The 26,279-nt window shown below is 44.0% G+C and overlaps 1 protein-coding gene across 1 annotated transcript in view; it reads left to right on the top strand.

The window, feature by feature from the left end:
* The window catches only part of phlpp2 (PH domain and leucine rich repeat protein phosphatase 2), a gene marked incomplete at its 3' end in the record, with an annotated part of 293,323 nt that overhangs the window by 186,362 nt on the left and 80,682 nt on the right, over positions 1 to 26,279 (top strand). Inside the window, 1 exon segment of the mRNA XM_084337142.1 lies at positions 1,399 to 1,553. Coding sequence (XP_084193268.1) covers positions 1,399 to 1,553 — 155 coding nt within the window.

Below are 26,279 nucleotides of genomic sequence, written 5' to 3'. Positions count from 1 at the left end.
TTTATTGTGACTACCATTATCCTAATAGTTTTAAGTTATGCCCATATTGTAACTCATGTAATTTAACTATTTAATGTTATATCCTACTGTTTGTATTATCTATTCTAAAGTAATCTGTAATCTCGTTTGTAGCTCTATTTGATCACTAAGTATTTTGTTCAGTATTAACCTTAATTTACAAACAATGTCTTTGTATTTGGTTCACTTGTTGTCAACTTTTCATGCCTGCCAAACCTATTTATCTAAGGTGAGTTGGTATGACAGCTCCCTTTTAGTACATTTATTGATTGCACTGTTTTTCTAATGACATCTAACTAATCTCTCTGACAAAGCCATTAGTTTTATCTATTTCCTTAAGGTCTTAAAACCTGTCTAGTCTAACTATTCTATAGTTAATGTATAACTGGTGGCATTCTACTTAAATTCCAATAGCATTGAGCCTGTTAAATGTATTTCCTAAAGTCAATCAAATCAGATGTGTAAGGGAGATTCCAACCGTCGGTGTCACCTTTCTGACCTCTGGGCCTTAGTCTTCTTGAACAGCTGCCGTGTCGTAACCTGAAATTGCTTAGCTAGTGCAAATAAACCTTTTGACCCCAACTGTATTTTCAGTTTGGTTTCCTGTTCTTCAAAGATAATTACCTCCTTCCTCTTTAGTCTCTTACCAACTAAGGCCGTGGGGGAAATGGGTCATTCAACGTAAGCTTTTGTTCTTCTTTAGCTAAAGTACATACCCCTCCTTTCTGCCCATCTCACTATAGTCCTGAGGGGTCAGTTTATGACCTTAATGCTCTGGCACCTGGTCGGGGGAGTCACTGTCTCAACCTCTTACGCCTGGTGCCACAGAGATAACCAACATGGTGTTTCCTGCTCCTTCTGTCAAATCAGCAATTTGTCTAATCATTTTGTACAGTTTAGCTGCTATTTTTCATGTTTCATTTAGATAAATACACGACAGTGGCTAACGCTAATGGCACGCATACCAGAGGCTAACTGCCTACGAAAACAGGCACAGAGGCACTGAAAGAGGATTTCACCCATCTAATAAACACACTAGACTAGACAAATATCAAGATGTATCAGTGGACCAATTGCATGCTTTTGCAGAGGACAAGAAGCCTTCAGTCGACTCCTTCAGACATTAAGCACCCCACACAGCCCAAATGGAATGATTCAATTTTTTTAAAATATTATATATATATATATTTTTTTTTAAGTCGACCAATAGTCGACTAACGGCAAATTTTGGCCAATCCTAGTCGACCATCCAAATCCTTAGTCGGGGACAGCCCTAGTCCAAACTATAAAACAAGTTGTCAAATTGATCTTGTTCTGTTCCTATGTGTGTGTGCGTGTGCGTGCGTGCGTGCGTGTGTGTGTGTGTGTGTGTGTGTGTAGGTGGTATCTCAGACAGTCAGTCTGGTGGACCTGTCCTGCTACAGTCTGGAGTCAGTGCCTGAGTATCTGTTCTACAGCCAGGACATCACTCACCTCAACCTGAGACACAACTTCATGAGCTTACAGGGGCCTGGAGGCCTGATCAACATGCCCAGGTAAATAAACACTGAAAACACCCATCCTAAATCCTGCCCAGGTAAATACCCCCTCACCCTGCAACCTGCCCAGGTAAATAAACACTGAAAACACCCATCCTAAATCCTGCCCAGGTAAATACCCCCTCACCCTGCAACCTGCCCAGGTAAATAAACACTGAAAACACCCATCATAAATCCTGCCCAGGTATATATCCCCTCACCCTGCAGTATTGCACTACACTGATCCAATAACCTGCCCAGGTAAACACATGAATAAGCTACCATAGCTCTAAAAGACAAATGAATCTGCTACCATAGCTCTCTAAAAGACAAATTAATAAGCTACAGATGCAGCCATGAATTGTCGTTGGACCAACGTTTGGGCACCGTATTAACGGTAACAATGACCAGCAGGGGTGCTCAAATACAGCTGGTGACAACGGCCCGACGTGCCGGCTTTTTGTTCATTCATTGGAGGAGCTCCGCGCTCGACAAAGCTCGAGTTATATTCAGTTCGATTACAGCTGGTGACTTCATTCATAGGACGCTACAACATCCTATGTCTACAGACTGTATGAATTAATGTTGCTGAATTAAAGAATGAATAAGTAAAACGTGTCAATTCAGCAGTCAAAGTGTATATATTAAAACGTGTCAAATCTAACTTCATTAGACGGCCGACGCACGGCTCTCTTGTCCATTAATTTCATCAGAAGAAAGCGATCACAACGCTGTTAGTATAATGCTTTTTGGTAACAATAAGTTTGTTTAAACATGCAATGTTGCTGAATAAAATAATTAAACAGTTAAAACCTGTCAAGTCAGCAGTCAATGTGTATATTTTCTGCATTTTTACGCTTGTGTACCAACGATTTTGTTATAGTGTACTATAAGATGAAAAGATTCAAGCTCTGTGTTATGTGTGAGCCTGTGGCACAGTGGCAATATTGCCGTCTCCCAAACACTAATGCTTGCCAAAAAGCTAGTTCGAATCCTGTTTTTTTTCTTTTATATATAATTAATTTATAAAATGAAATGGTGTTCTGCCAACGTGTTTTTGCTAAATACATTATTGTACATGTACTGTATGTCATTTTATTAATCTAGATAGATAGATAGTTATTCCTTTTTCCAGACATATTCTCTCCGTGAAATTGCTGTTTTCTTTTCATTTAAAAAAAATTGGCACTCTCTACTCCACCTCACTTTCGGTCACTTTCAGTACTCACCTATGAATGAAAATATGCTGGTATAGTTAGCGTTTGTGTGTGCCTAAAAGCACAGCAGAAAATTCAAGTTCAAGTTCTTTAATAGTTGTCATACAGAAGTACAGAATACTTTCATACAAAATGCTTCTTACTGTTACGCTCCAGAGACTGTGCTAGACAAGATAGTATCAAATAACATAATAACATAATATAGCATGAATTTAGAAGAAGAAAATGAGGTCACAGTTGTTCGGTATAGACATATGTACAATGTTCTGAGTTACCATATAATATACAATACACAACTATGCAGTGTACTAATGTACAGTACTATCTAGTGCAAAGCAGAAATGGGATGAGGTACAATTTTAGGTACAATTTACAGTAAGGTGTACGAGTTGTAGTGCAATCCTTCATCCATAAATATAAAGTGTGGGGAGTGGGTGCTACAGTGTGTTTGTTTAAAGTGGGTGTGTGCTATAAAGTGTGTGTAGTGGGTGCTGCAGTGTGTTTGTTTAAAGTGAGTGTGTGCGTGTGGATGTGTGTGCTATGTGTGTTTGGTGGTTGTTGTTGTGTAGTGTTCATTCATTGTTCGTTTAGCAGCCTGATGGCCTGGGGATAGAAGCTACTTCTGAGTCTTTCTGTGCTCGCCTTGAGACTCCTGTATCGCTTGCCTGACGGCAGCAGTTCAAAGAGGCAGTTGTTCGGGTGGCTCGAGTCCTTAATAATTCTCTTAGCCTTCCCCTTGCAACGCTTGTAGTAAATGTTCTGGAGGGTGGGGAGCCCCCCTCCGATTGTGCGTTCGGCTGAACGTGTCACTCTTTGTAGTCTGCTTTGGTCTTTTGCAGTGCTATTCCCAAACCAGGAGGTGATGTTGCCGGTCAAGATGCTCTCTATTGTACATGAGTAGAAGTTCTTAAGGATCTTCTGGCTGACTTGGAACTTCCTTAGGCGCCTGAGGAAGTAGAGGCGTTGTCGTGCCTTCTTCACCACACTGTTAATGTGTATGGTCCATTTCAAGTCCTCGGATATGTGGGCTCCGAGGTACTTGAAGCTGTTGACTCTCTCAACCGGTGCCCCGTCGATGCTGAGGGGGCTGTAGTCCTTGACCCCCGACCTCCTGAAGTCCACAATCATCTCCTTTGTTTTGCTGACGTTCAGGGAGAGGCTGTTTTCCTGGCACCATCCCGCCAGGACCTTGACCTCTTCCAGGTAGGCCCTCTCGTCGTTGGCAGAGATCAGGCCCACCACCACTGTGTCGTCAGCAAATTTGACGATTGTATTGCTACTCCGCTGAGCCACACAGTCGTGTGTGTACAGGGAGTAGAGGAGGGGACTCAGAACACAGCCCTGGGGGGCCCCTATGTTGAGGGTGATGGATGAGGAGGTGCAGTTGCCTGCTCTCACCACCTGGGGTCTGCCAGTCAGGAAGTCCAAGACCCACTGGCAGAGGTCATAGCCCAAGCCCAGGTCCCTGAGCTTGGCTATGAGTATGGAGGGGACTATGGTATTGAATGCCGAGCTGTAGTCGATGAATAGCATTCTCACATAGTTCCCCTGCCTCTTGTCCAGGTGTGATGCTGCTGTGTGCAGCACATGGGATATGGCGTCCTCCGTGGACCTGTTGGGGCGGTATGCAAATTGCAGGGGGTCCATGTTGATGGGGAGGGAGGAGCAGATGTAGCCCTTTACTAGCTTCTCAAAGCACTTCATGGCTATGGAGGTGAGAGCTACAGGGCGGTAGTCGTTGAGGCAAGCAGGCTTGGATTTTTTGGGTACAGGGATAATAGTGGACTTCTTCAGGCAGGTGGGGATGACAGCCTGTTCTAAGGACAGGTTAAATATGTCAGTGAATACTGGGGCCAGTTGGTCGGCACAGACTTTTAGGACGCGGCCGGGGATGCCGTCCGGACCTGCTGCCTTCCTGATATTCACTTTTTTAAAGGTCCGCCTCACCTCATGCTCTGTTACCCTGAACACTGCGCCTCCATCAGCAGCCGACCCCCCCCCCCCCATTGCCGAGGCTTGTGAGCTGGTGTTGTTATTACCAGCATCAAACCTCGCATAGAAGGTATTGAGGTCGTTTGCTAAGGAGATGTCACTGTTCAGTTTGAGTTTGAATTATGGCATCATTAACCGAACTCAGTAAAAGTTTTGCTTGTACACAGTTGCAATTCCCCCTCCTCGCAGTCCTCAGCCAGTCGTCCACGGAGCATTAACACTTTGAGTGCCAGCGACGTGTTATGTCGTTATTTCATGCCCCCTGTTGAGTGCTGACGACGCAAATTGTAGTTTTTTTTTTATTAGCGATCTGAATTCATATTTCATCAACCGAGTCTCCCGTTGGTACAGCAGCCCCTCTAGGAGCTCCGATGGGAAAATACCGCCCCCTATCTTCTATCCCTGTGTAACTGCAGGCCATTCGATTAGACTGTTGGATCTGTGGGGGGGGGAGCCTACTGGCTCCACTATGCTGGCGAGGGATCTGATGAAGAGGGAAGTGATCGCGAGATGGAAAGCAGCCTGGAATATATATTTACAGCAGCCAATAATCAATCAATAAACGCGATCGATATTTGGAATGGCGATCAGGAATTGGAATATTCTTTTTGGAGAACATCTGATCTAAGGTAAGGAATCTATGTTACCAGTCTTGGGGTAATCGGAGCTGTTTTTACCTATATCTCAGCGTGTCCCGTATGTGTATATGTGTGTGTGTGTGTGTGTGTGCTGTTGAGGAAATAAGAGAATCGATTTCTCAGCTCGCTTCTATAGCGTGCATAAGTACACATATACTATCGATAATCTAGCGTTTATTTGAAAACGATTCATAAATAGGCAGACAAATGACAACGTGTCTAGTGTATTCGAGAATATTCCAATAAATGCTGTTTATGACGGAATCTTTCTATTTTCCTGAAGTTTTCGAGAGAACGATAGCTTTTCGAAATGCTATAAAAAGGATATGAACCGATTAAAAAACAATCCGTTTCGACAATGTTGACTGCAAACAAGTCATTGATAAGCGACGGGCAGATTAGACACATAGCCATAATTTAAAACATAGATTATGCGTTTTTAACGCTATCATTGAAGTGGGTGGCGGCATTCAAGGGGGTAAAAAGGAAAACACGGCCGGCACTGAAAGTGTTAAAATACGTACACGCAGGCATTGGCTATAGGCTTCTAAAACAATTGAATAGGCTAAACTTCTTTTAACTTCTTTAATTCACATTTCTTTATTTCATTTCATTTTTCCCGACATAATGCTACCTACCTCGACAAAATCCGTGACTCGGTTGCGATACAGATTAATTATCTTCTCAGAATAGTATAAGTGGCTATCTTTTATGCATATTTTACATCTTGAGCAATAATATTTGCGTCTTGTTCTTTATGACATACATGACATACAGATACAGTACTGTTTCCTCCTGACATTTATGACATACAAGATATACAAATATACAGTACTAGTAAGTCAAATAATAGCAAGGGTAAAATTAGCAGACATATAAAATCACAGTTTTTCACATTAGGATCTAACATCCCAACAGGCCACCTTGTTTATGGTTTGATTAAGTTTTAGTAGAATGTGAAAGACATGAATGATGAATTGAGCACATAAAGTGCAGACATACTGTACTATAAAATCAGTTTCTTTACTCTGAAGAATGGCCCTGACTTCGGACATTATAGAAGCACGGGCTGAGCTTAAATCTTTTGCTGAGAGAGAGAGAGAGAGAGAGAGAGAGAGAGAGAGAGAGAGAGAGAGAGAGAGAGAGATAGGCAGCACAACCCCCCCCCCCTACATTTACATGTAAATGCAAACACTGTAGTCAAGTCAAGAGTTTTATTTGTATATGTATGTTTTTTACATGTACATTTTTACATGTAAATGTAGGGGGGGGGGGGGGGGGGTTGTACATTTTATAAATGAATTATATATAAAGGAAAAAAAACGGACCCCTATTACTTAATATGATTTTATACTCAATCAAGGAGGGGAATTTCCATAAGATAGACAATATTGCACTCATACTGTAACAGTCCTCCTTAAAAAAGACAAAGACCCCACCAATTGCGGTAGTTATAGACCCTTGAGCCTCCTCGGAACCGATATCAAGCTGTATTCCAAGGTATTAGCCATCAGACTTCAAAAGCATATGACATCTTTAGTTCATCCTGATCAGACTGGCTTCATAAGAGGCCGCTTGATCACGGATAATATAAGACGGTTACTACATGTGCTAGATGCCAGCAAGGATGCCACTCCACCTATAGCGATGCTGTCCTTGGATGCGATGAAAGCCTTTGATAGGTTGGAATGGTCTTATTTATGGGCAGTACTAGAAAGGATGGGGTTAGGAAACGGATTCATTGATATGATAAAAGTATTATACAAAGACCCATCGGCCATGATTACAACAGGTAAAATTACCTCCGAAATCTTTCCTGTATCGCGCTCCTCCAGACAGGGTTGCCCTCTTAGTCCCGGACTATTCGCTTTATCATTAGAGCCTTTAGCACAGTATATAAGACAATCCCAATCCATAGAACCAATCGCAATTAAGGGCACACAACATCATATTAGTTTATATGGACGACGTAATATTGTTCATGCAAAAAAAAGAAAAAAATACCAATGGTAAAACACTTCAGATGTCTAGGAGTTGAAATATTCCCTACTATATGCCAAACGGTGAAGTACAATTACACAAAATTCCAAGATAAGATCAAATACGACTTTGACAGGTGGTCCAAACTTAAAAACTCAGTACAGGCCCGAGTATCAATAGTTAAGATGGATGTTTTACCTAGAATCAACTTCATTAGCTCAATGTTATCGTTACCCCCTCCTGATGGTTACTGGAAAAAATTACATTCCACCGCATATACATTTATTTGGAATAACAAACCTCCACGAATAAAAAGATCCACCGCACAGAGAAACAAAGCCGACGGAGGTTTAGCATTTCCAGACTTTTACCACTATTTTAAAGCGTACTCTTTAAGACCACTGACAACCTGGTTTGACTCCCAAGCGTCTGTATCCTGGAGAAACTTAGAAGAAAATATAGTAGCACCACATAGACTGCAGGACATAGTATACACCATATTATCAATTAAGCAATGCGAATTGAAATTTGGCCCTCTTATTACACATGTGATTCGGATATGGCGTGAAACACAGAAAAAATATTCTAACCAACATAAATGGCATAGCCATACTCCCCTATTCAATAACAATGCACTCCTTATTGGAAAACGACCTATCAGATACCCCAAATGGGAAAAGCAGGGCATACATACATTGGGAGATGTTTTCAACAAACGGGGTTTTTGTAGCTATCAAGATATACGTAAAAAATTTAACCTCACCAGTTCCACATATTATTTCTACGCACAGTTATTGGAATGTTTGAAGGCTCATGGAGTCCCATTAAAGATACCAATTGAGCACCACAGATATCACAAATTCTTCTATGAAAGAGAGACATCGAGAGGCTTTGTATCTGACTTATCATCACTTACTAACATCTTCGTATGTAATCCTTCCCCTAGACTCAGTCTGGAGGAGGGATATACCAGACTTGGAAGTAGATTTTGATTGGCAAGAAGTCTGGGCAAACGTTTGAATTGCGTCACGCAACCCGGATCATCAACAAATTAATCTTAATTATATTCATAGGACATACCTGACTCCTATAAGATTGAACAGAATGGGACTTAGACAAGATTCTCTATGTTCCTTATGTACAAATTGTGATGAGGGTACATTTATGCATATGTATTGGGATTGCCCACCTGTTAAGATATTCTGGGAAGAAGTGACCCTGCAATTATCAGAATTTTTATTTCTGAACATACCTGTACAGCCCTCTGTATTGCTGTTGAATGATGTTTCTCAGTTTGCAGCCTCTATACAGCTAAAGAGACCAGTTTTGTCCGGTCTCACAGCAGCTAAAAAGCTGATAGCATCACGATGGATTCAACCGGATAAAATGTGCCGGAAGGTATGGGTTCTTACCTATATCGATGTGATTTATCTAGAGATATCTACAGCAAGAATTTTAGGTGTCAGTGAAACCAGCATTGCAATCTGGTTAGAAGTGGTGGAGAGAATAAAGGCTAGAATATGAATTGTAATTCCTGGTTAGAAACTAATGAAAATGGATGGATTATCCAAGTGGGGGTCCTGGGGGGAAGAGCGAGCAAGAGCATATGTATGTATTGTATTGGATTGCAAGTATTAGGTATATATCTCGTAAGCTACATTTATATTGATTCAAATGGAATGTATAGTTCTGTGATTTACGTTGGATATTTACTGTTAATGCTCGTGTGTCTAATTTTATGTCATGTTTAAAAAAATTATATAAAAAAAAAAAAATTGATTCAAACTAGCTTTTTGGCAAGCCTTAGTTTTTGGGAGACGGCAATATTGCTGTTGTGCCACAGGCTCACACATAACACAGAGCTCGAATCTTTTCATCTTATACTACACTATAACAAAATCGTTGGTAAACAAGCGTGAAAATGCTGAAAATATACACATTGACTGCTGACTTGACAGGTTTTAACTGTTTAATTATTTTATTCAGCAACATTGCATGTTTAAACAAACTTATTGTTACCAAAAAGCATTACACTAACAGCGTTGTGATCGCTTTCTTCTGATGAAATGAATGGACAAGAGAGCCGTGCGTCGGCCGTCTAATGAAGTTAGATTTGTCACGTTTTAATATATACACTTTGACTGCTGAATTGACACGTTTTACTTATTCATTCTTTAGTTCAGCAACATTAATTCATAGTCTGTAGACATAGGACGTTGTAGCGTCCGTCTAATGAAGTTAACAGACTTTGCACCTCCTGGCGGGCATATAACAGAACAGCACCACCTGGTGGCATATAACAGAACAGCAACCTGGTTTCCAAATTAATTCCCATGTCGTGAGACCACCGCGGCAAAATGGTTAGGAACACTAATGGCTGCATCTGTACCATAGCTATAAAAGACAAATTAATCTGCTACCATAGCTCTCTAAAAGACAAATGAATAAACTACCATAGCTCTAAACGACAAATGAATCTGCTACCATAGCTCTCTAAAAGACAAATGAATCTGCTACCATAGCTCTCTAAAGACAAATTAATCTGCTACCATAGCTCTAAAAGACAAATTAATCTGCTACCATAGCTCTAAAAGACAAATTAATCTGCTACCATAGCTCTAAAAGACAAATGAATAAACTACCATAGCTCTAAACGACAAATGAATAAACTACCATAGCTCTCTAAAAGACAAATTAATCTGCTACCATAGCTCTCTAAAGACCAATTAATCGGCTACCATAGCTCTCTAAAAACAAATGAATCAGCTACCATAGCTCTCTAAAGTTTCATTATGGAATAGCACCTTCTACCTCTGCTCTGGAGCTAACAGTCACAGTCAGTCACGATTGGACCCCCCCCCCCCCCCACACATCCTTTCACCCGATGGCCCCCTGTGTTTCTAGCGATCACTTTGATCCCTGCCCTGGATTTTGATTGGTTGAAGAAACACAAACACTTTGCAAATGTTGTTCCGTATTTATTCCAACTTGACAAATGGCTTCAGTCTGACCTGTCCTTCCTGTGCTGGTGCAACAGTGAGCCTGATCCTCACAGCATTCATCTGCACTCCTAATTACCAATGTGTTCTTTCCAGGAATATGACTAGCTCATATTTCCACTGTGGTGTGATTATGGGGATGTTGAATGATGTCAGCACAGTGTGGGATGTGCTAAATCTTCTGCTTATCACACAGATAGTATTTATGGTGCAGATAGTTCAGATAACACATTCTATCCTGAATGTATCTCATCTCTGCCAGATTCTTGGAGACGGACTGGTGGTTTCACCAATGAGTCATCTGGGTTAGGAGAGAGTAGGAGAATACTGTTCTCAAGTCAAGTCAAGTCAAGTCAAGAGTTTTAATTGTCACGGCATACAGGTATACAATGAAATGCGGGTGGTCTTGCCCGCAACGATGTGCAATACAGTGGTACATATAATAGAATCAAAAGAAGAAACAACATTGTGCAGTAACAGGTAGCAGGTAACATGGAGTGACATCTCGGTATCTGTACATAGTTATTTACAGCGCATGTGTGACATGCTAGTTAGCTTTGGTAGTGCAATACACTGTTCCTGTTATTCTAATTTAAAGTGTCCTTTCCTTTGGCCATAAGTGTGCGTGTGTGCGACATGAGTGTGTGCCCGCTCATGTTAAAGTGTTAAGTGGCTGCTCGTGTGTGAGCGTGCACAGTGTGTGTGTCGTGTGTGTGTTCATGTGTGCTTGTGTGTGGACAGTTCAATGTTCTGAGCACTCAATGTACATTGTTCATGGCTCTGATGGCCTGGGGGAAGAAGCTGAGCCTAAGCCGCTCTGTCCTAGTTCTGTGACCATGCCTGCAATACAAATAGAGTATACAAGTAGAAGTCCAGTGCCTCTCAGGAGCATCAGTTTAGACAGGCAGTCCAGTGCTTCTCAGGAGCATCAGTTTAGACAGGCAGTCCAGTGCTTCTCAGGAGCATCAGTTTAGACAGGCAGTCCAGTGCCTCTCAGGAGCATCAGTTTAGACAGGCAGTCCAGTGCCTCTCAGGAGCATCAGTTTAGACAGGCAGTCCAGTGCCTCTCAGGAGCATCAGTTTAGACAGGCAGTCCAGTGCTTCTCAGGAGCATCGGTTTAGACAGGCAGTCCAGTGCTTTCGCTAACTGTAACTGTCCTCTACTACTCCCATGACTGCATATGTATTGGGATTGCCCACCTGTTAAGATATTCTGGGAAGAAGTGACCCTGCAATTATCAGAATTTTTATTTCTGAACATACCTGTACAGCCCTCTGTATTGCTGTTGAATGATGTTTCTCAGTTTGCAGCCTCTATACAGCTAAAGAGACCAGTTTTGTCCGGTCTCACAGCAGCTAAAAAGCTGATAGCATCACGATGGATTCAACCGGATAAAATGTGCCGGAAGGTATGGGTTCTTACCTATCTCGATGTGATTTATCTAGAGATATATACAGCAAGAATTTTAGGTGTCAGTGAAACCAGCATTGCAATCTGGTTAGAAGTGGTGGAGAGAATAAAGGCTAGAATATGAATTGTAATTCCTGGTTAGAAACTAATGAAAATGGATGGATTATCCAAGTGGGGGTCCTGGGGGGAAGAGCGAGCAAGAGCATATGTATGTATTGTATTGGATTGCAAGTATTAGGTATATATCTCGTAAGCTACATTTATATTGATTCAAATGGAATGTATAGTTCTGTGATTTACGTTGGATATTTACTGTTAATGCTCGTGTGTCTAATTTTATGTCATGTTTAAAAAAAATTATATAAAAAAAAAGAAAATTGATTCAAACTAGCTTTTTGGCAAGCCTTAGTTTTTGGGAGACGGCAATATTGCTGTTGTGCCACAGGCTCACACCTAACACAGAGCTCGAATCTTTTCATCTTATACTACACTATAACAAAATCGTTGGTAAACAAGCGTGAAAATGCTGAAAATATACACATTGACTGCTGACTTGACAGGTTTTAACTGTTTAATTATTTTATTCAGCAACATTGCATGTTTAAACAAACTTATTGTTACCAAAAAGCATTACACTAACAGCGTTGTGATCGCTTTCTTCTGATGAAATGAATGGACAAGAGAGCCGTGCGTCGGCCGTCTAATGAAGTTAGATTTGTCACGTTTTAATATATACACTTTGACTGCTGAATTGACACGTTTTACTTATTCATTCTTTAGTTCAGCAACATTAATTCATAGTCTGTAGACATAGGACGTTGTAGCGTCCGTCTAATGAAGTTAACAGACTTTGCACCTCCTGGCGGGCATATAACAGAACAGCACCACCTGGTGGCATATAACAGAACAGCAACCTGGTTTCCAAATTAATTCCCATGTCGTGAGACCACCGCGGCAAAATGGTTAGGAACACTAATGGCTGCATCTGTACCATAGCTATAAAAGACAAATTAATCTGCTACCATAGCTCTCTAAAGACAAATTAATCTGCTACCATAGCTCTAAAAGACAAATTAATCTGCTACCATAGCTCTAAAAGACAAATGAATAAACTACCATAGCTCTAAACGACAAATGAATAAACTACCATAGCTCTCTAAAAGACAAATTAATCTGCTACCATAGCTCTCTAAAGACCAATTAATCGGCTACCATAGCTCTCTAAAAACAAATGAATCAGCTACCATAGCTCTCTAAAGTTTCATTATGGAATAGCACCTTCTACCTCTGCTCTGGAGCTAACAGTCACAGTCAGTCACGATTGGACCCCCCCCCCCCCATCCTTTCACCCGATGGCCCCCTGTGTTTCTAGCGATCACTTTGATCCCTGCCCTGGATTTTGATTGGTTGAAGAAACACAAACACTTTGCAAATGTTGTTCCGTATTTATTCCAACTTGACAAATGGCTTCAGTCTGACCTGTCCTTCCTGTGCTGGTGCAACAGTGAGCCTGATCCTCACAGCATTCATCTGCACTCCTAATTACCAATGTGTTCTTTCCAGGAATATGACTAGCTCATATTTCCACTGTGGTGTGATTATGGGGATGTTGAATGATGTCAGCACAGTGTGGGATGTGCTAAATCTTCTGCTTATCACACAGATAGTATTTATGGTGCAGATAGTTCAGATAACACATTCTATCCTGAATGTATCTCATCTCTGCCAGATTCTTGGAGACGGACTGGTGGTTTCACCAATGAATCATCTGGGTTAGGAGAGAGTAGGAGAATACTGTTCTGTGACCATGCCTGCAATACAAATAGAGTATACAAGTAGAAGTCCAGTGCCTCTCAGGAGCATCAGTTTAGACAGGCAGTCCAGTGCCTCTCAGGAGCATCAGTTTAGACAGGCAGTCCAGTGCTTCTCAGGAGCATCAGTTTAGACAGGCAGCCAGTGCCTCTCAGGAGCATCAGTTTAGACAGGCAGTCCAGTGCCTCTCAGGAGCATCAGTTTAGACAGGCAGTCCAGTGCCTCTCAGGAGCATCAGTTTAGACAGGCAGTCCAGTGCCTCTCAGGAGCATCAGTTTAGACAGGCAGTCCAGTGCCTCTCAGGAGCATCAGTTTAGACAGGCAGTCCAGTGCTTCTCAGGAGCATCGGTTTAGACAGGCAGCCAGTGCCTCTCAGGAGCATCAGTTTAGATAGGCAGTCCAGTGCCTCTCAGGAGCATCAGTTTAGACAGGCAGCCAGTGCCTCTCAGGAGCATCAGTTTAGACAGGCAGCCAGTGCCTCTCAGGAGCATCAGTTTAGACAGGCAGTCCAGTGCCTCTCAGGAGCATCAGTTTAGATAGGCAGTCCAGTGCTTCTCAGGAGCATCAGTTTAGACAGGCAGCCAGTGCCTCTCAGGAGCATCAGTTTAGACAGGCAGTCCAGTGCCTCTCAGGAGCATCAGTTTAGATAGGCAGTCCAGTGCTTTCGCTAACTGTAACTGTCCTCTACTACTCCCATGACTGCATATATATCTGTGTCCACTGGAGGGCGCTATAGGCGGAGCTTCTACTGTCTACGCCAGGTTGGGAGTATATAAGTCTTGGTTCCCTCCTACTTTTTCTTCTTCCCACACATGCCTCTCCCGGAGAGGAGAACACATGAGCTGTTGTGGTATGAGTCAATGTGAATGAATAAACCGCTGCCAGCAGAGCAAGGCCAAAGATGGAAACCATGCCTCTTGTACATATTATTGTCGCCCCATAGCCATTTCTGTTAACAGGTTATGGGCCCAGATCTCGCAGGGGCGAAATAATAAGGGTAGCTAGCTTAGCTGATGTGTAGACCAGAGTAGCACCGGGAGTACCGCGTGGCTAGCGTACTAGGCCAACGAAGCTTAAGCTACACCTACCACCAACCACCAAGAAAGAGGATGGCGACCAAGGGAAGAAGCAAATGGCCCTCATTTAATGGGAAAGCGGAGGTATATGAGCTCTGGGAAGAGCGCATGCTATGTTGCATGCACGGCGCGGGACTCAAGGCGGTGATCTTGGCGGCCCCCGCGGGACCACTGACGGCGGAGGAACAAGCCCAAGACGACAAGCTTAATGCGGACGCATACTGTGAGTTGGCACCGCTGCTCGACGATACAAGCTTGGGGCTAATATTCCGCGACACGAAGGACAAAGGCAGAGAAAGCCTGGGAGTGTTGAGGGAGCATTACATCGGACGGGGAAGGCCCCGAGTAGTGTCCCTCTACGTAGCGTTAACGGCCCTGAAGAAGGGGCACACAGAGACGATGACAGAATACATCATCCGAGCTGAGCAGATCATGACGGCGCTCAAGAGTGCAGGAGAGGCACCCAGTGAGGGGTTAATGATGGCAATGGTGATGAGAGGACTACCGGAGTTGTACAGGCCGTTCACGCTACTGGTTACCCACGGTTCAACGGACATGACATTGGGGCAGTTCAAAGCCAAGCTGCGGAACTTTGAGGCCTCAGAGGATACCCACCCAGACGCCGCGGAAGCGGGGGGGATAGCACTGAAAGCCCGAGCAACACCGAGGGAGAAGGCCAGGCCCACGACGGAGCTGACGTGTTGGCGATGCGGAGAGAATGGGCATCGGAGGGATAACTGCAACAAGACGGTCTGGTGCAACTTCTGCAGATCATCGCGGCACACAGACAAAGAGTGCCGAAGGAAACGAGACCAGAGCGCCCGATACGCACATGGGCAAGATGTCGGCCAGAGACGAGGCGGCGCCTATGGACAAGATGGCGGCGACGGACGAGGTCGGGGCCACAAACAAGATGGCGTCGATGGACGAGATCGAGGCTATGGTCAAGATGGCGGCTGTGGACGAAATGACGACTACAGACAAGATGACGGCAACGGTGATCGTGAGGCGAGTCGAGATGACGCCCGGAGAGCGGCAGGACGAGAGGACTTCGTTTTCGGGGCGCGGACTACGGGTGTTGCCCGGCCAACGCAGCACCAGCAGTTCCCGAGGAGGGGACTGATCGTGGACACAGGTGCGTCGTCCCACATCATCAACGACAGGAATAGTTTCAAGAACTTTGATAAATCCTTCGAGCCGGAGGGACACAGCATGGAGCTGGCGGACGGGAAACGCACCTACGGGTTGGCGCAGGGGAGAGGAGACGCACAGGTATGCCTCATAGACAGTGAGGGGCGCCGATGTACAGTGACGTTAAAGAACGCTCTCTACATACCTTCGTTCCCACAAGAACTATTCTCTGTCAAATCCGCTACTGCTAACGGTGCCGAAGTGTTCTTCAGTGAGGGTAAAGATGTTTTTTAGAAAAAGATGGTACACGGTTTAACATTGACGTATATGGAAGAATGTATTACCTACAAACGGAGTGTAATAATAATGATAAATGTAATGTGACTGTTAGTCATGACATCCAGACGTGGCATGAAATTATGGGTCATTGTAATCACAAGGATTTACTAAAGCTACAAGCAGTGACAGACGGTATGTACATTAAGGGTGAAAAGCATAGACCTGACAAAGAATGTGAAGTTTGCATAAGGGGGAAGTTTACTCAAACAAGGAACAGGGACCCCACAGAGAAGGTAAAGAGACCACTGGAGCTAGTTAACACCGACCTAGCCGGTCCAGTAAGGAACAAGTCCATAGGTGGCTTTAACTATGTACAGTCCTTTACAGATGTGGGTACAGGCGTAGTGTTCGTCTATTTCCTTAAAGCAAAAAGTGATGCACTCCAAGCCATGGAGAAGTTCCTTGCCGATGTCGCCCCCTATGGGGACGTAAAATGTTTGAGGTCAGACAACGGGACCGAGTTTACAAACAGAGAGTTCCAATCACTGTTGAGAAAAAACAGGATCAGACACGAGACATCATGTCCCTACTCCCCACATCAGAACGGGGTAGCCGAGAGGGAATGGCGCACTCTTTTTGAAATGGCCAGGTGTAAGCTAGACGATAGTAACATACCGAAGAGCCTGTGGCATTATGCGGTACAAGAAGCCGCCTACACCAGAAACAGGTGTTTTAATAAACATACGGGCACCACCCCATATACAGCAATGACAGGGAAAAGATGTAATCTAGCCAGAATGCACAAATTCGGATCAGTGTGCTATGCTTACCAGCAGGACAGAGGCAAGCTTGAGTCCAGATGTGAAAAAGGACTCTTTGTAGGACACAACAGAGGGAGCCCCGCACTCCTAGTCTACTATCCCGGTAAAGGGAAGGTGCAAAAGCACAGACTAGTGAAATTTGTCACCAAGACAACGTGCGAAATCGAGACACAGACAGAGGAGCCATGGCTGGACTCCGGGGTAAGGTATGGAGGGACAGAGACACCACAGCCTAGTGTACTGAGCACAGGCGTGCAGGCAGACCTCCAGACACCCCCAGAGGGCGATGAAGAGGAGCACCCGAGGGTGACGTCAAGTGCCCCATGCAGTGGGAGATATCCCTCAAGGGAACACAAACCCCCAAGATATCTGAAAGATTATGCCCGGAGAGGTAGTGATGAGGATGACAGTACACTCGCCAGTATTGATTACTGCTACCGAGCGGTGTGTGGCGTGCCTCAGTCCTTTAAGGAAGCCATAGTGTCCCCAGAGTCGAGTAAGTGGGAGAGAGCGATGGACGAGGAGATGAGGTCCTTAGAGGACAACCACACCTTTACCCTCACCAAATTGCCAGAGGGCAGACAGACAGTGGGAGGGAAGTGGGTGTACTCAATCAAGGAAGGGATCGAAGGCCACGAAAAGTACAAAGCGAGATTTGTAGCTAAGGGTTTCAGTCAGAGGGAGGGGATAGACTATGGTGAAACATTCTCCCCCACAGCCAACCTGACCAGTGTAACGGTAGTGGTTCAGAAAGCAGTTGAGGACAATCTGATTTTACATCAGATGGATGTGAAGACAGCCTATCTGCACGCACCCATAGATAGGGAGATATATATGGAACAACCTGAAGGTTACGAAAAGAAAGGGGGGAAGCTAGTGTGCAAGCTAGAAAAATCCATTTACGGCCTCAAACAGTCTGGGCGAAATTGGAACGAGATGCTTCACACATGCCTCATCGAGGATCACTTCCTACAGAATCCAGTAGACCCCTGTGTTTACTCAAGGGAGTCAAAAGAGTCAGGAAAAGTGATAATCGTCATTTGGGTGGATGATTTGATCATCGCAGCAGACAACTCTAGGAACCTAGATCAGGTGAAAGGTATGCTCTCCACCAGATTCAAAATGAAAGACCTTGGCAGGTTAAAGCATTTCCTAGGCATGGACTTTGAGCAGTCGGAAAATTGTGTAACAGTATCCCAGAAGAGATATGTGGAAAAGATCCTGAAACGTTTTGACATGCAGGAATGTAGAACAAGGGAAACACCATGTGATCAGAAACTTGATTATCAGGAGGATGCTCAGAAACTGACAGATGTAAAAATGTACAGGGAAGCCGTGGGTAGCCTCATCTACTTAACAACATGTACCCGCCCTGACCTGGAATTTCCCCAAGGGGATTAATAAAGGAATATCTTATCTTATCTTATCTTATGTTTTGTAGTGAGTAAGTTGTCACAGCACTTTGCTGATCCCACAGAGGAACACTGGATTACGGTAAAACATGTTTTTCGTTATCTCAAAGGTACAGTAGATAATCTACTTTGTTTCAGAAAGAGCAGCGGAGGCTTAGGGCTTAAAGCCTACAGTGATGCAGACTGGGCTGCTGACATCACAGATAGAAGGAGTACTACTGGATACTGTGTTAGTTTAAACACAAACAGCTCACTGGTTTCATGGAAAACAAAGAAGCAGCCCACAGTGGCACTGTCAACTTGTGAAGCCGAATACATGGCCCTGGCCATGACGATACAGGAGTGTATTTATCTAGAACAACTGCTCGGAGGGATGGATAACTATGTACAGTATATAAGACAACCAGGGTACTATTGCCATTGCGAGAAACCCTGTGTGTCGACAGAGGTGTAAGCATATGGATATAAAGTACCATTTCATCAGATCTGTCATCAGGGAAGAAAGGATGACACTGAGGAGATTTGCAGAGGTCATGTTTGGTGTGTAAATATTGACTGCCATACTCTTTTTGATGTTCTAAGACTGTGTTATTTTCTTTGTAAATTGTTTTGAAGAGTTCATACAGTGTACTAAGCAACCATAAGTGGGAGTGTTGAATCTAGAGGGTGTATGTATGGTTGTAACTAACTGTAACTGTCCTCTACTACTCCCATGACTGCATATATATCTGTGTCCACTGGAGGGCGCTATAGGCGGAGCTTCTACTGTCTACGCCAGGTTGGGAGTATATAAGTCTTGGTTCCCTCCTACTTTTTCTTCTTCCCACACATGCCTCTCCCGGAGAGGAGAACACATGAGCTGTTGTGCTATGAGTCAATGTGAATGAATAAACCGCTGCCAGCAGAGCAAGGCCAAAGATGGAAACCATGCCTCTTGTACATATTATTGTCGCCCCATAGCCATTTCTGTTAACAAGGCAGTCCAGTGCTTTGCAGGAGCATCAGTTTAGACAGGCAGTCCAGTGCCTCTCAGGAGCATCAGTTTAGACAGGCAGTCCAGTGCCTCTCAGGAGCATCAGTTTAGATAGGCAGTCCAGTGCCTCTCAGGAGCATCAGTTTAGACAGGCAGTTCAGTGCCTCTCAGGAGCATCAGTTTAGACAGGCAGTCCAGTGCCTCTCAGGAGCATCAGTTTAGACAGGCAGTCCAGTGCCTCTCAGGAGCATCAGTTTAGACAGGCAGTCCAGTGCCTCTCAGGAGCATCAGTTTAGACAGGCAGTCCAGTGCCTCTCAGGAGCATCAGTTTAGACAGGCAGTCCAGTGCCTCTCAGGAGCATCGGTTTAGATAGGCAGTCCAGTGCCTCTCAGGAGCATCGGTTTAGATAGGCAGTCCAGTGCTTCTCAGGAGCATCAGTTTAGACAGGCAGTCCAGTGCCTCTCAGGAGCATCAGTTTAGACAGGCAGCCAGTGCTTCTCAGGAGCATCAGTTTAGATAGGCAGTCCAGTGCTTCTCAGGAGCAGGACATACTGTAGAACAGGGAAAGACTCAGTGGAGCACATGGACAGGTTAAGCCTCTATTTCTGGTGCATTAGTACGTCTCCCATCAGTCGAGTGGACAAAGGCAGTGTTGACGCATTACAGCTTCCAGAGATCACCTTGCAGCTGAGTGAAATGGGCAGTGCACTCAATTAGCCAATGTCTACATTCCACCAATAATCAATGTGGCTAGAGCAGCCATTCCACAAGGTAGCAGCCATATAGAGGAGATTATACAACGGCATGCAAATTTCTCGATTCTGATTGGCTGAAACAGTCATTTTACACGTCTTTATTGGCAACAATTCCACGCTGCTGGCCCAGGACCCGCCCACAACCGAACCACACCACATCACATCACTCCGCCGGATCACAAGAAGGTGGACAATAATCTTTACAAATGGATATGTTGATAGCGACTAAACGACTAAATATCAAGCGATTCTGTCACAGCGAATGTCTTAGTCGTTTAAACAATGTTGGATGATGTAATTGATGGGTCTTGAATCATTCTGGAAAAAAAGAAAAATCGCGGATTGATTGATTGATTAATTTTCAAAAAAAAATTCAATTTTTTTTTTCGTTCGACTGTCAGCGCTCGCTCTAGTCTCAGCCCACCGCCACCCCCCCCCCCCCCCCCCCCCCCCCCCCCACACACGCACACACACACACACATTGTACCCAACTGGTTAAGTTTAGGCCCTCTACAGTAGGTTTAAAAAAATAAATAAAAGAATAGGGCGAAGAAAACGTTTTTTTCCTATAGGGCAAAGAAAACTTTTTAATTTGTTTTACCTACTTTATATAGAAGCATCTAAGAATGAAGTTCTATGGAAAGTAGATCTGCATTCCCTTAACAATTGTGTGTATTGAGCCGTACTGTATTGTACCCATTCTGCATCTGGTAATAACATTTTCAATCAATCATTCCAATAATACACAGTTGGATGTGTTAGTTGGTTGGATGCACTTCAAGCTGCTTCCACATGGAGGCAACTTGTCTTTTTTATTTATTTTTTTATCAAATTTTTTATTATTAATTACACAAAACAGGACAACACAATAACCACAGTAACAAAAAACATAACTTCACAGGAGAATAACAAACAATAATAATACAGAATAATAAATTATAAAGACAAAAGAAAAAGAACAGCGTCCAACCTATCAAATACAGATGGCAATTTCAATAACAAAAATGTCTTCATACATGCCAACCTTTCCCCACCTTTACAAAGTGGAGTGACTTAAAAGATTGTTTATGAGAGTGTTGCCGCAGATTTATTGTAGATAGCCTAGGTCCCTTACACATGTTCAAGACTGCCAAACTCGCAGAAGGTAAAGTGTAAGAAGAAAGAAATTCTTCCTCCAAGTTGGTTAACAGGTCAATCAGTCTGCCAATATTAGTCCCTTGGGGAGATGGCATGTGAATTGACATATAGCGCAGAATAGCTAAATACCTACCCCCCCTAAAATCCCCCCAGTCAAAGTTAAGAAGGACAAGACAAAAACCAAGACAGACAAGACATTTCCTCCTCCCCCTCCCCAGAGACCGCCGGACCCCCCCGATCAAGCGCCCCAACCCCGCTCAGCCGCACACGGCGGTCTTTACCTTCTCAGCTGCTGTGAACCACAGGTCAATGCCAGCCTGCCCTACCCCAATCACCCGAGCCGTGGATATCTCAAGATAAATCACATCCAATAGAGTTAGGGACCAGTTAATCATTGTAAGCTTCTCAGGCTCCTTCCATCTCATTGCTATTAGCTTCTTCGCTGCTGTGACGCCCGCTAGGACAACCCTTTTCAGTTGTACGGACGCGGTAGTGTCGTTATATCGTTCAGGAGTAGCGTAACAGCTGTGAATGGGATAGTTAAGCCACACAGATCTGAAAGTTTGTCCGTTATTGACCTCCAGAAGCGGGCCACTGGTGGGCAATCCCAATACATATGCATATAAGTGCCAGTGGTCTTTTGAGAGCACAAAGTGCACCAAGAGTCGGTTATCAGTCCCATAGCAAATAGCTTCCTAGGTGTAAGATAGGTCCTATGAATATAATTAAAATTAATTTGCTGGTGATTGGGGTTGCGGGAAGATAATGCCACATTTGCCCAAACATCATCCCAGTCAAACTCGGGGTCCAACTCCGGGATATCCACACGCCAGATTGTATCCAATGATACATTTTTATACGTGGATTGAATTAAGAGCGTATAAAAGTCTGAGACAAACCCTCTGGATGTCGTCCTGTCCACTATGAGCCTGAGGAAGGGGTGTGGGTGCAAAGCTTGAGCCCATGGTACGCCATGCGCCCTCAGTGCTGACCTTAGTTGAAGGTAAAGAAAGAAGGACTCGCCGGGTAGATCATAAAATTCTCTTAAGTCCTGAAACGCACGGAGGCCGTTCTTATCATAAATATCCTCCAGAGTATGCACTCCCCTCCTTTGCCATTGAGGAATATTAACCGGCTTGTGCCCAACAAGTAATTGCTGGTTATTAAAAATTGGAGAGTCCAGGTGCCATGGGCATTTAACCCCACACGACCTCTGTACATTACGCCACGTTTGGATCACGTGAGTTATGATCGGTCCATACCTCAGCCGGCATTTCGAAATAGAGACAGTGGAGTACACTACATCCTGCAATCTTAGCGGAGATACCGCCGCCGCTTCTAAGGAGCGCCACGATACAGCCTCTACAGGGTCCAGCCAGCACATCAGAGGTCTCAGTGAAAAGGACCAGAAATAAAGTTTAAAATCAGGGATTGCGAGGCCCCCATCTTGTTTTCTACGTTGAGTAGTAGCCCTTTTGATTCTCGGGCGTTTGTTATTCCAGATAAACTTAGATACCATCGATTGTACCTTGCGCCAGTGGTCTATTGGAGGGGGCAGGGGGAGCATTGAGCTAATAAAATTTATCCTAGGCAGGATGTTCATTTTGATTATGGAAGCCCGGGCTTGTAAGGAGTTAGGAAGGGACGACCACCTGTCTAGATCCTGGCGTATTTTATCATAAGTACCCGTGAAGTTGTACTTACTAATTTGGTTCAGCGTGGGGAATATCTCTATGCCCAAGTATTTAAATTGTTCTACTATGGGGATATCAGCTGGTAGTCGTACCGCCTTGGCCAGCTCATTAAGAGGTAGGCAGGCTGATTTGTTCCAGTTAATCTTAAAGCCTGACAATTTACCAAAGTCGTCGATTATCCTCAATAATTTTGTGGCCGACCGGGATGGGTCGTCCATGAAAATCAGCAGGTCATCCGCATAGAGAGCAATTTTGTGTGGAGTATTATTGACCATTATGGGGACGATGTCCTCCGATTGCCTAATAAATTGGGCCAAAGGTTCGAGGGAAAGCGCGAACAGTCCTGGGCTCAGAGGGCAACCCTGTCTAGAAGATCTGGAGACTGGAAAGAGTGTGGAACAGTTTTTGCCTGTCAGTATCATCGCAGACGGCGAGGCATACAGGACTTTAATCATATGAATAAAACTCTTCCCAAGACCCATGACCTCAAGTACCTTCCACAGGTATGACCACTCAAGTCTGTCAAACGCCTTCATGGCATCCAAAGACAGAACTGTGGATGGAGTTGTATTGTCTTTACTGTTATCGATTACATGCAACAGCCTCCTAAGATTATCTGCAGCCAGACGCCCCGGGATAAAACCAGTTTGATCGCAGTGTACCAATACAGACATAAATCTCTGCAGGCGATGGGCCAGCACCTTGGCAAACACTTTTAAATCGGCCCCGAGAAGACTCAAGGGTCTATAGCTACCACAATCATTGGGATCTTTGTCCTTCTTGAGAAGTAAAGAAATCAACGCCATATTGACATCTCTCGAGAACTCCCCTTGTTCGATAGCGTAATTGATCATATCGAGCATCAATGGACCCAGTTGGTCCCAGAAAGCTAAATACACTTCGGGTGGAATACCATCCCAGCCTGGTGCCTTACCCCTCTGCATTTCAACAATCGTCTCCCTCAATTCCACGAGAGTAATCGGTCTCCCCAGTTCCTTGGCCTCTTCCTCAGAAATGTGGGGTATCTCAAGCCCGCCAATGAACGATTCAAATTTAGAGTCATCAAGATTACCCTCTGAGCTATATAACTGTGAGTAAAACTCTTTAAAAGTGTCATTGATCTTTTTCGAATCAGTAGTGACTGCACCCTGGCTCGTCCTAATCGAGGGGATATCCGAGAAATGATCATTTGAGCGTATTTTCATTGCCAATAGATGGCTAGGTCTGGAGCCGTGAAAATAGTAATTTTGTCTTGTCCTATGTATCAAGAACTCAGACTGTTGTTTAAGTATGGAGTTTATTTCTTTTTTGACTATCTTACGTTGTGTGTTTAGTCGTTCATTATAGTTAGTTTGCAAGGATGCGTATAGGTCCGCATATAATGATTCCAGTCCTTCTAGCTTTTTTGACCGGGATTTTCGCAAATTGGAGGCAAATAGTGTGACATGACCCCTGACAAATCCTTTCAATGCGTTCCACAGGACCCTAGGGTCTTCTACTGTGCCAACGTTGATCTGCAAAAATTCAGCTAGTTTACTCCTGAACTCAGAACAGAAGTCATCGTTCTTTAGCAAGGTCGAATTAAAACGCCATCTGGGAGCTCTTGCGGAGAGCCTGCCAAAGGTTGCCGTAAGGAAAATCCCCTTGTGGTCTGAGAGAGCCAAGGGAACCAATGAGACATCGAAACTATCAAACATATTAGGGGACGCGAATGCATAGTCAATTCGAGAGAAGCTTTTGTGTCTGGCTGACAGGTGAGAGTAATCTTTGAGGGTGGGATTGGATAAGCGCCAAAGGTCTGTGAGCCCTGTGTCCTTGGCCCACATCCTAAGGGCCTTAGAGGCCCGTTTTTGGTCGCTCGTTTCAGAGGGCCCGGACCTATCCATCTCCGCATCCCAGCACGCATTAAAATCGCCACCCACAATGAGAGCGTATCCATTAAGTTCCAACATATTCTTCGTGATTGTATTATAGAACGCTGAATCAAATGTGTTAGGAGCATACAATGCTATTATAGCCATCTTCCTATGCAAGAATTCAACTTTTGCTATAGTAATCCTTCCCTCCGTGTCCGACCATACATCCAAGACTTTGATATCAAGGTTACGTCTTGTAACTATGACTACTCCTTTCGTCTTATCATCGGCTGAGGATGAGGAGATAACGTGATATTGCCGATTTGCCAGTCTTGACACGTCACCTACCAATAAATGCGTCTCACTAAGGAGAGCAAGGTCAATATTTCTCCTCTTCAATAGCCAAAGGACACTGGCACGCTTGTGTGGGGCGTTAAGCCCTCCTGCGTTCCAAATTAAAATATTCAATTTAGCCATGGTCGAGCTCGTCTAAATGCGTAGAGAACATACCAGTGCAGCCAGGCTGAGTACAGAGGCGCTGATCCAGGTGGGCCCAGACGGTCAATCCCAGGAGTTCAGAGGAGGAACAATTACACACATATAAGACAACAGTACATAAAACACATAAAAATACCACCCCAGCTACAACCCCCCCTCCTTCTTCTCTAAACCCTAACCCACCCGTCCTATTATAAGCCCCCCTATACCCACTCTCCAATCCCCACCCTATGCCCCATCCACTGAGGATGGTCATCTTCCTATCACTTCCCACTAGAGACATGGATCCAAAAAGACGCTCCCCACTCTAACCCCCCTCTAGATAAACCCCTGAGTAAACCCCCACTAGTCCAATAAACACAAATAATAATAAAAATAAAATTCAATAAAGATATCGGTCGAAAACCACCTGAGCCCTGGCCCCAACATAAGACAACCATAATGGTAAAAATAGCCATTATTAAATAATAACTCCACATCAACCTGCAACCATCTATTTCCGAATCTGCGCTTCAACGTCGCAATTTTATAGCCCAAATGGGTACAGGAAAATTCAAAACAAAATTAAATTAAAGCATCCCAGCCGATAGTCTAAGGCAGGATCGGGTCACAGGTTAATTGTGCAAAATTGTGTGAACAATGTCAATTAACAATGACAATAATAAGAAAGGGAAAAAAGGGGTTATGGTTAAAGTGCACCCCTGAAGCAGTCCCTCTGATCAGGCACAACGGCTGAAATGACATAACCTATGTAAGAATCGACAATAATAGGAAAAAGAAAAAGAGGGTTATGGCTAAAGTGCAAGCAAAGTTAAACCTGACCCAGCCTGTTATCACATATTTATGTATATTCGTTCGAGAGCCAACGTGAACCTTGGCCCTAACATGACAGCTATAATGGAAAAATTAGCCATTATTATATAATTACTCAACATCAACCCTGTGACCATCTACCTCGTAGTCTGCATATTAATGTTGCAACGTTATAGTATAAATGGATAAGGGAAAATTCAAAACAAAATCAAAGCATATCAGCAGTTAGTCTAAGGTAGGATCGAATCA

This window comes from Notolepis coatsorum (genome assembly GCF_963971535.1).
Source record: "Notolepis coatsorum genome assembly, chromosome: 20".
Taxonomy (NCBI): Eukaryota; Metazoa; Chordata; class Actinopteri; order Aulopiformes; family Paralepididae; genus Notolepis; species Notolepis coatsorum.
Note: the sequence above shows the minus strand (reverse complement) of the source record. Positions and strands in the feature narration are given on the sequence as shown.